The sequence below is a fragment of the Plutella xylostella genome, chromosome 21 (genome assembly GCF_932276165.1).
Source record: "Plutella xylostella chromosome 21, ilPluXylo3.1, whole genome shotgun sequence".
Classification (NCBI taxonomy): Eukaryota; Metazoa; Arthropoda; class Insecta; order Lepidoptera; family Plutellidae; genus Plutella; species Plutella xylostella.
Window position 1 is genome coordinate 1071796 of NC_064001.1, and position 10494 is coordinate 1082289.

The 10494-nt window shown below is 44.7% G+C and overlaps 3 protein-coding genes across 3 annotated transcripts; all 3 read right to left on the reverse strand.

Annotated features, from left to right (window-relative positions):
- Positions 1-262: 262 nt before the first annotated feature.
- Positions 263-2764, reverse strand: LOC119693193 (conserved oligomeric Golgi complex subunit 5). Its single transcript, XM_048628739.1, has one exon. The coding sequence runs from the start codon at positions 2690-2692 to the stop codon at positions 452-454; it is 2241 nt and encodes a 746-aa protein (XP_048484696.1). The 5' UTR covers positions 2693-2764; the 3' UTR covers positions 263-451.
- Positions 2765-2933: 169 nt separating this feature from the next.
- On the reverse strand, positions 2934-5733 carry LOC125490191. Its single transcript, XM_048628650.1, has 4 exons — positions 5703-5733; positions 5541-5660; positions 4710-4877; positions 2934-3013 (listed from the first exon to the last, which is right to left on the reverse strand). Exons 1-4 carry the CDS (start codon positions 5731-5733, stop codon positions 2934-2936), a joined length of 399 nt encoding a protein of 132 aa, XP_048484607.1.
- A 190-nt stretch (positions 5734-5923) lies between these two features.
- On the reverse strand, positions 5924-9592 carry LOC105385400 (cytochrome b-c1 complex subunit 2, mitochondrial). Its single transcript, XM_048628651.1, has 5 exons — positions 9276-9592; positions 7756-7981; positions 7233-7521; positions 6685-6806; positions 5924-6119 (listed from the first exon to the last, which is right to left on the reverse strand). The coding sequence occupies exons 1-5, from the start codon at positions 9484-9486 to the stop codon at positions 5924-5926; spliced, it is 1044 nt and encodes a 347-aa protein (XP_048484608.1). The 5' UTR covers positions 9487-9592.
- Between the last annotated feature and the right edge of the window lie 902 nt (positions 9593-10494).

Consider the following 10494-nt stretch of genomic DNA (forward strand, 5'->3'; position numbering starts at 1 on the left):
ACTACACAAAAACGGACTTACCATTATTTTATTCATCTAGATGGGACTATCGCAATATGCCAACAACAGACACACGTCTACTTATAAATAACAACAATAGGTAATAATAATAATTATTATTTGGCAGATGGACGAAACTGAGAAAGCCGGATTATTAACTTAGCTCAAGAATACGCCAAGGAAGTACTTTGTACTTTGTGAAGGTATTTTGTAATTTTATCATTAGTAATGAGTTGATAGAATAATAAAAAGTTGTTAAACGTTAAATATAATACTTTTATTTACAATAGGCATTAATAGTATAGTTAAAATAATTATTTATACAATAAAATAATTGCAATAAAATCAAAGTAGCTAGGTTTCACGCTCAGTTTGCAAGGATTCTTTACTCAACGCTGGATTGCCGATGGATGCAATACTATGAGTACCAACATTTCCTCCAACTCATCCCCTATTTATTCATGTTCTTCCTCCCATCCTCAAGCAGCTGCACCAACACGGGATAAACTTCATCATAACTAGTAATATTGTTCTGTCGCACGTGGTTCTGGTACCTCTGGAGCGCGCCGGCCACGAACTCGAGCCGGTCGCGCTCCCCGCGGTGCCCGCCCAGCCACTGCATGAGCTTCCCCACGCTCCAGCCCGCACACGCGTGAGGGGCCAAGAGCTGCTGGCCGGCAAACGCGAATAAAAACATCATCACTAAAGAGTAGGGCAACGAAGCGCCCTCAGACTGACTCTTAGCTATATCTTGCGGCGACTTCTCCAGCAGCAAATGTAAAGCGCGTAGTTGACGGTACTGCTCGCCGATCTCTGACATGTCGTTGACGATGGGAGATAAAGCTGCCTCCAAATGTTTGCAGTCGATTTGTAGTTTTACCCGCCCGAATTTGGTTAGAGGTCGGATGTTGCACACGTGTTGGATGAACCGCTCGATGCAGGATTTGGCGATGTTGCTGCAACACTCGTTGACAGCGGCCGCCTCGTGGAACATGCCCAGGTAGATGTCCTTGCAGCGAGACACGAACTGCTGTAGCTCCTTCATGTAGGGAGAGCAGGACAGCTGCTTCCCCGTGGGGTCGTCCGACCGGCTCAAGTCTGGCTCCTCATGCATTGTCATCAAGATTATGAAGAGGGAGTTTTTAATGGATTCCGAAAACAGCTGCAAGACTGGCAGGCTGCTGATGTTTTTAAGACTGTTTTGAACTATCTGCACGCTCTCTGCCGGCAGCATAGAGTTCATGTTGACGAGGACTCTTTTAATCTGTGACGAGAAGTAGTACAGTCGGTTGCAGAGCTCTGCGTTCTTCTGTTGTGTGCTTGTCGGTGGCTCGATGATCTGTGCCACGTCACTGTCCATGGATATCCTCTGTTCTGTCTCCACATTCATCTGTTTGATGCACTTGGCCACACTGTTGGCTAGGGATATGCTCAGCTGTTTGTCTCCGAGTGATATACTAAGAGCCTCCGCTATAACTCTCACTGCATTGTCAATTTGGTCAGTGCTGGGGACCTGGCTCAGATGCCACATGCTACGGACCGGCTCCAGAAGTTTCCCCAAAGATTTAGACAAGAAAGAGTTCTCCCATTTTTTAAGGCAAGTGCGTTTCATCTCAAAGTCTTTACATTTCATTTTCAGAAGCAGGTCATTGAAGCATTTGAGTAGCCTCGGGTAGTCAATCTCAATGCTCTGGCTCACTGCAGAGGGACTCTTCTCCAGCTCGGAGCTGAAGGTCTGCATGAGATCATTCCAGAAGTTGTTGGCTATTTTCCGGAAGTTTCCTATAGCATGCAGCTCATTGACCACATTCTGCAGCATGATGACCTTGGTGCAGGCCGTGGAGATGTCGGACCTGAACAGCTTCTCTATGTTGTCCCACAGCTTAATCTTGAACTCCTGTGAGTTCATGATATTGGCCTTCCCCGGAGCCGAGCGGCCTGAACTCGACTTCTTCACTTCTATGGACACCTGCTGCACGTTCAGAGCATTCTTTATTGCTTTCCTCAAATCATTCAATATGCTGTCAACTGTATTCTGTATTTGCTCATTGGTGCATTGCAAATTGTGAAAGACTTTGAAGCATTGTAGCAGTTTCGTTTTGTCTCCATTCAGCAAACTTGTTTGTAGCAAAGATGTTGAGTTACTGAGTAAATCATTTCTCCTCTGTGTTACTTGTTGAATGATATCATCCAACAGTGTAATTCCTTCGAAATCGTAATCACTAATCAGCTCATTCAATTCAAACAAAATTATAGCCTCTTTCGCAGGATTCTCTTTGACATCACACAGTTTATTCCACAAGGACAATATCTTTGCCGTGTGCCGCAGCAGATTGCACGTAGTCTGTACTCTTTCGAGCATTTGCGTTTGGCTTTCAAGCGCGTAGTACGGCTTATCGACTCGTTCCTTGAGGTTGTGCGCGCCGCGGAGCAGGCTCTGCACCTGCCCCTGCACGGAGGCGAGCGAGGCCTCGAGGTCGGCGATGTGGCTGGCCTGCGTGAGCAGGTCGTTGTGCTTGGCCAGCACCTGCCGCTCCAGGCTCTTGCTGAGCTTGTCGATGCCCAGCGCGAGCTTGCTCACCTGATCCGAGACCGACAGATTCTCGGCTATCAGCGGCTTGACGCTGTCTACTAAGTACTTGCTGTAGAACTCGTCGTTCTCTATCTCCACGCACACTTCTTTTGCGTCCATTTTGAGGGTTTTGGGACGGAAAATGCGCTAAAATTCGGTGTGTTTACAAAATTACAGCCGACATTACGTGTTCGTGTTGTTTAGATGTCACTGTCAAAGTGTCAAAATACGGCTTTAACAGATCAACTGTCATTCGAATAATAATCCAGCATAATCCAGCGCTCCAAATAATGTTTTTTTATTAATGAAAACAAATCAGTACCTATTAAAATTATTTTATTTTATTTGTTACAGAAATAAATCACAATTTTTCTATTATTTCTTCTCTAAACGGGGTCACAGGCACATCCCCAACTACCGCCATTGCTAACGTTGTTTTTACTGAAACAAGGGAGAACATTTTAAACAGCTAAAAAGTTTACCTTCCGTTCTTATTTTACAACTACCCTCATTCGCCAGTAAAGTGCAGACTCGCTCTAGGAAAACAAGAAAGAAGCGCCCCAAAACTATCCAGTCCTGCGAGTTCACTGCACCTACCTTTCCACCACATTGATGTAAGTTACATAGTGTTATAATTGAGACAACCGGTATATGAACAAGCATTTATTCGACTGAGGACTGGGGCGCGGGACGCAGCCCGCGCTAACTTATGTCTACCCGAAACCTATTAATATAACATACCTCCGCCAATATTTGAATGCCATTGATAAGATAAGGCGCAAGCAGTTGCATAAGAAACCTGACAATTATTATTGAAAACAATTTAAATCAATAGGCACAAAATCTTTGTGAAGAGAAATAATTGGTGAAGAGTAGGTCCCGCTCGGGGCCGGACTGCATGCCCAGCACGAAACGGTCTCGAAGAGCCTCCTCCAGAGTCGATGCGCCAAAATCGCAGTGTAACGCCAAGCCTCGCACCCGCGCCGCCCAGTCTGCTAGACTTTCGCCGCGAGCCTGCGTGGCACCGTAGAACTTACATCTTTCGGCAAACCCGCACTTTTTAGTTTCAAAATGTCCATCGAGTAACTCCACCACATTATTGTAACTAAGGGTCAATTCAGACGTACCACAACCACACCACAGCCACAACCACACCACAACCACGCGATGTGGTCGGGCGTATATTTTGTATTGACAATGAATAATCCAATTCACACGTGCCACATTTTGCCGTTGTTATCGACCACCTGTGTAATACGACCACATCGCAACCACATCGCAACCACATCGCAACCACATCGCAACCACAACGCAACCACATCGCAACGGCAACGCCGCCACGCGGCGGCGGCACCGCGGCAACCTGTTTTCCGTATTAACTGCACACGACGACGTGGTTACCACATCGCAATGACAGCGACAACGCAACCACATCGACATTTTGTCGCTGCCACAACGCAACTGCAAAAAGCCGCTGTCACACAATTCACACGTAACCACAGCTTGACCACATTTTGTCGCTGCGACGTGGTGTGGTTGTGGTACGTGTGAATTGACGCTAAGGGTACCGACAGATTTAGGTAAAGCTAGGTCCCGAATTAATTTGTACGTTGGTTCGGCTAAACTGCTTAACAAAATGGCGCGACGCTTGCTACCGGCTTTATCGTCTCCTGTCTCGATATCGTTGGCCAAGAACCATTGTTCTAGACGATCTTTATATAATGTCCAATCCTGCTGCTCGTGATTGAATAGCGTTAACGACCCGACCGAGAATTTAGTCATTTCTTTTTTTTATTTGCACGCGTTTTCTGATTTACTCGTTCGCCACTGTTATAATTGAGACAACCGGTATATGAACAAGCATTTATTCGACTGAGGACTGGGGCGCGCGACGCAGCCCGCGCTAACTTATGTCTACCCGAAACCTATTAATATAACACATAGTTAACTACTTATAGATAAATAAACAAATTATATAGTTAGGTACATAACATAACACTGCTTCCATGTTGATTTAGTCTGAACTGCTTCCTTAACATCACAGTCAAAATATCTACCAACACCTATCTGCCTAAGTATACAGTATTGCCAGGTATAGCGATAGGTTTAGTTCTGGGAAACAAATTCATCGACTTACTCGTCGCCGGAAGTTCAGCAGCCAACTGCTTGACGTCAATGGGGTCGATAGCGTGGATCTTAGCTATAGCATCCTTGGCCCCGTCCACCGCCGCGCCCGCGCCGCACTGGAAAGCCAAGTCTTCAGACATGGACGCCGGGTCGCTGTAGTGCAGCGAAAGGTTTAGTTCTGGAAAACAGAACCAGTTTTAGAATGACTTAGATAATAAGTTGGTTAGTTTGTTTTATAGGTAAGTATCTACTAACTAGTACACTACAGTGCTCCAAAATTGATAATGCGCATAGAAATCTTTGACAGATCGGTTGTTTTCGATTATGTGACACATGATATGGACTCCTATTTCTTTCGAACAAGGTGCAAAATGCAAAAGTTTTTTTAAGGCTCTTACGATTTAATGATTCGGGCGTGAAGATCTGCATGTGCATTATTAATTTTGGACAAGTGTACACACGAGTCCGCGTTGTTCTATGAATAGGTAGGTACTTATACTTACCGAACAAATACCTAGGATGGTTATACATACATATGTAGAATGCCGAGTACCTATATACCTAGCCGTACTAGTACTAAAATAAAGAGGAGACCAATGACGTTATAACAGGTAACTGGTAGTAGGATCAAAATTCCGCGGGCTTATGCTCTTCGGAGATGCCAATCGTCTGGCAATGGACATTACATACCAATCGTGATGACTACTACACGTACGAATTAACTGTGCACCTGACTGACTGACAAAGACCAGAGTTCATTTTAACTAGCTTTGGCGTACCCGTCGTGACCCCTGGCTCTTGTGCAACTTATCATTCATATCTACGAGTAGCAGGTACATACGTAATCTCCGTTTCCCGGCGTCGATGGAGGCGAGGTCGATTTGTCCAATGTCCCTCAGGAAGGACGCCGCCTTGTGTGCCACCGACGCCGCGGAGCAGGCACGGGTCTTGGCCAACACTCCTGTAAATTGGATGTAGATCAAGCAGGTAAGTAAACAATTACTAGGGAAGAAGGATGCTACGAGGATTCGCATGTGTAATAGATGAGTAGCGACCGAGCAGCATCTGCATGAATCAAAGAGCGCGGGTTTTGAAATGTTGTGTTCAAGTTACGTAATATGTTGTAGGTAGTTATAAATAATAATCTTGATAGAATATGCTCCTTGTTTAGCTTACGTGGCTATGTAGGTACAAGATTGCACGATAGGCTACGTTATGTTATACCTATTTGGCGAAATAATTTAACTTACCGAAGATCCCCGCATCACTGTACGACAGATTAAAGGTAGAGTAGCTCGTGAACACGTCTCCGTCCACCAGGTAGTCTACAGGCAGTTCCGTAGTGATGTCCAGCTCGTGGCTGGAGGTCATCGCCCCGGAGCCAAGGGCTGACGACAGGATGGCTAGCTTGAGTAGGGATCTGCGGAGGTGTGTGTTGGTCCTGGTTGGTTGGGTGCAGAGTATTTAGTCGATGGATATAACCCTATTAACCTTTTAGAGCGGTGGTAGCTCAGTCGGATAAGCGCCCGCTTCTCACGCCAGAGATGCGGGTTCGAATCCCGGCGCTGACATGTACCAATGAGTTCTTTTCTGAATTTAAGTACAATGTATACCATCGCTCTTACGGTGAAAGAAAACATCGTGAGGAAACCTGCATATCTAGATTTAGCACATCTAGATATGTGAACCCACCAACCCGCAGTGGACCAGCGTGGTGGGAAATGGTCCAAGCTTAGGAAGGTAGTTTATACCTTGGGGATATGCACAAAGGTTCCATTCGAGAGAGTCAGGTGCAGGTACTGACACCCCCACAGAGAATAGAATAGAACCCTAATAACTACCATTTACCTGCATTGATTTTTGGTCTCAGTATTAAAGCTTCCTTTCTAAAGTATTTATTGCACTATAAGTAAAGTTAAAGTGGGCTATACTGTATAGCCCTCGAAATTTGCACTGCAAGTACGTTATTTTGTCTCTACAATTACCCAAAGTCCTGAGTGCCAGCGCCGGGGACGGCGAGCGCGATGTAAGTGTCGGCGTCTCGGCCCATGTCGTGGCTCTCCTGCCCGGCGCGCCACGCGGACCGCGGGGTGGCTGCTGACTTGCTCTGCCGGGAAGGAGTGAGGCTGTTTTCAACGGCATGCGGAATTCATCACGCACGCGGGATCGCACGCCATATTCCACGTGTTACAATGAATAACTACTTGTACTTAGTTATAAACGTGTGCGTGATCAAATCCGCATGCTGTTAAAAACAGCCTGAAGGTAGATAGTTTAATAGCATCGACATTTGCTTTGTTGGGAGGGCTACAAATAGGGATATGGAAGGTCTACTATAAGTCATACAAGTCATTAAGTAAGTTATTCATAATATTACCATTACATCATGTCAAAAACTTTTGAAGATCATGTCATTGCGTTAGGTGCCTACTTTCCGTTGATATTACTGAGGTAAGTACCTTCTTTATTTACAAGCTGTTATGGGACCTAAACAGAACCACACTACCAATATATCTAAGAATACGATCCGCACCTTCCTAATATCCACACTCTCAGCCAACTTCATGACCTCATCGAAGCCCAATCCAAAGCTGCCGATGGCCAAGTCACAGGTCCTGAAACGCTCAGCAACATACGTGGTCAGGACACACTGAGACATGGCGTCGATGCGTTCACGCACACATAAGGTAGAGTTGGAAAGGCCTCCCTTGAACGCTGCTTTCTGGACTAAGTCCATCACGCGAACATCTGGAGATATTCTTGTTAAGTCGCCACGGATTTGATCCTTCCTGTCGTCTATTTCGTGTTGCGGGTAGCTGCATCTGTATTTAGTAGGTGGGTTAGTAAAATGCATGAAGGTTTCGAACAGGTAAGTTAAAACCCTACAGCCCGCTGACGACTTTAAGACACGTACGAGTAGAACCGGGAAAGAATGGTGTTATGGTCGTTGGACTATAAGCTGTAAACGATTGTTCGTGAAAAATGAGGTGGGTAATTTAGAAGTAGTTAGGTAAAGTATGATACGCTTCCCGTTACTTCCTAAACCAACAACATACCTGCAAGCAGCATCCAGCAGATAATACTTCAAGTGCTGAAAATCAGACGGCACACACGTGAGCGTGTAGCTCACAGTCTGGCGGTCCGTGCTACAGGCGAGCGCCGCGCCGTGTTGCATCAGGTCGCGAGTCTTCAGGTACCCGGAGCTGCCGCGGCCGGAGCAGTCGGAGCAGGCGCGCAGGAAGTGGGAGGCGCCGAGAGAGGAGTCGGCCTCGAAGCGCGAGCCTGCCGCCTGGTGTGAACGTTGGGGTATTTATCTCTGTCTCTGGGGTATGTAGATTGGTGGACGTTGCAGGTAGGCTACATATAGGGAATACAATCCCGGCCTTTATTTGGGATCCCGGGATTTCGGGACTGGATGAAGACAATCCCGGGATCCCGGGATAGTCCCGGGATTAAGGCCAAAAACAAAAACACGTCTAACGAATCAAAGTTTTTAGGTTTATCGGAGACACAGTATTTATAATTTAACATTGTCAGACCATACTTAGTTGAAAAAAAATATACTTCTTAAAAAAGATAAACAATAGGCTACTTGACTCTTTTTTAAAGTAGGTCTAATATGATTAGTGGTCTATTAGACCAAACAAAATAATCCATTATTTTTTTGGATCTTGCCAATTGCAAAACTTTTACTTAAAAGTTCTTCTTTTCATAAACAGGCGAAAACGGTGTCAGCCATATTTGTTTATAAATTATCACATCTGTGACGTCACACGGGTAGAAAACAATCATTTGCCATTTAACTAATGACAACAAAGCTACGAGAATACCCTTACATACTAATTTACCTTTTTTTTTGTCAATCCCGAAAATCCTGGGATTGGCAAATTTTAATCCCGAAAATTTCGGGACTGGAAAATGACCGGGATCCCGGGATCCCGGGGAGCGGGATCCCGGGCTTGTATTCCCTAGCTACATACAATCATAATGTGTCCTCCTAGCCGAATTTCGACTACGGCGGCCAATCTCATTTGAGATCAGCCATCTACGCAGGAGTAGATTATAGTGCCCAAGTGTGTGCGCAGTACACAGGAGCAGTCTCTGTTCCATCACTCTCATAGCCCAATGGGACGGATTGACCGACACGACTGGAGAGAGCTAGGCGCAGGACCGACTGCTTTACATGCCCATCCGACAGCATGGATCGTTTCATTGTTTCGGACAACAGGTGATCAGCCTTCTATGTCCTAACCAAACTTAGAAACACTAATTGATGGTCCCACCCGGGAATCGAACCCGGGACCTCTGGGCCATGAAGCGAAGCTTTAACCACTAGACCACAGATGCAGTTGTACAATCATACTAGCCTACTAAGTAGCTAGCTCATTTAATAAGAATGAAGATTGTAGGATTTAGTTAAGGCTGTCGTACTTTAAAACCGTTATGACTTCATAAGAGCGTTTAGATGAGGAAGGCCAAGGTGAAGAGTATTGCAGCAGAGGATCGTAGCTATAACTAATTACATATACATACATAACTATACTTACTTAGTTATGTACCATAGTAAGAACTTTACCAACCCGATACATAATAGTGCAGGCAGCCATGGGGGCGCCCCAGGGCTGTGCAACAGCCATCTTGATGCCATTGGACAGTTCTGACCGCCGGATCTCCGCGGGCCCGTAGTCCGGCTGCGGCAGAGAGCGCGCGCGGACTGATGTGGCCACATTGTGTAGAGGTATGTACCACGGTGGGGTTAGGACCTTTGTCCGGATGTATGTGGACATTTTGAGAAAGGGTACGGGGTAGAAAGGTTTTTGTGTCCGTTAGGATAGCACTGTTATTCGGTTGTAAGTGTTATAAATGGGAAAAAACGTATAGCTATCGATATAGGAAACACTTTGGTGTTTAGGGGGGGGTCACTGCCTTAATGGCTGAACTTTTAGTAGAAGGTAGCGGCATCTCTTTATATTACTCTTATTACCAAAAAAGATGTAAGATGGCGTTATGAACAAGACCATAGAACAATAACAAGACACATAGATAAGTAGTATTTGAATGTCAACATTGTCATGATCTATGGCTATTATGAAGAAATTGCGTGTCAGTGTCAGTTCAGTTGTCTTACAATGTCTCGCAAAAAACATTTTTGTAATAAAAGCCTATACTCTCGGTATACTTATCGTTATTTATAAATTTTATATACCTACAAATAAAAATAAACATGGTGTGTTAAGAAAAAGCATCTTTATCCGCAAAAAGTGTTTTTATGAAATTCTTGTGACCTGACAGATTCCATATGGATCCAGGTTCCATGTGGTTCCACGGCACTGGCAAAGAGCGATCGACATCTTCATATCCGCTGAAGATTAAAATACATGTGTACCAAACTGATAAATGTCGTCAAAGATTTGCCTCGCGAGGATAAATGATGCACTATTGGACGAAATGACTTTATCACCACAAGTGACAAGATTTGCTTCTCTTGGGAAACATAAACTAGCAAAACATGAAGTGGTTTTCATGGTGAAAGGAATAAAAAAGGAATACACACACCCACTCGCATATTATTTTACAAGTGACATGAACAAAACTGAACTGAAACATTGTTATATGCGAGGTAATAAAGAATTATATAATAATTTGTTTTTTATTTATTGTTGCATGTAGGTAGGTACATAAATAGATTGAACTTACATTTAGCTAATAAATGTAATAACTGTTGTGTGTAACTACGTTAAGGCAAATATGTCTTATATCTTTATAGATTGAAGTTAATAGCCGGATCCCCACCA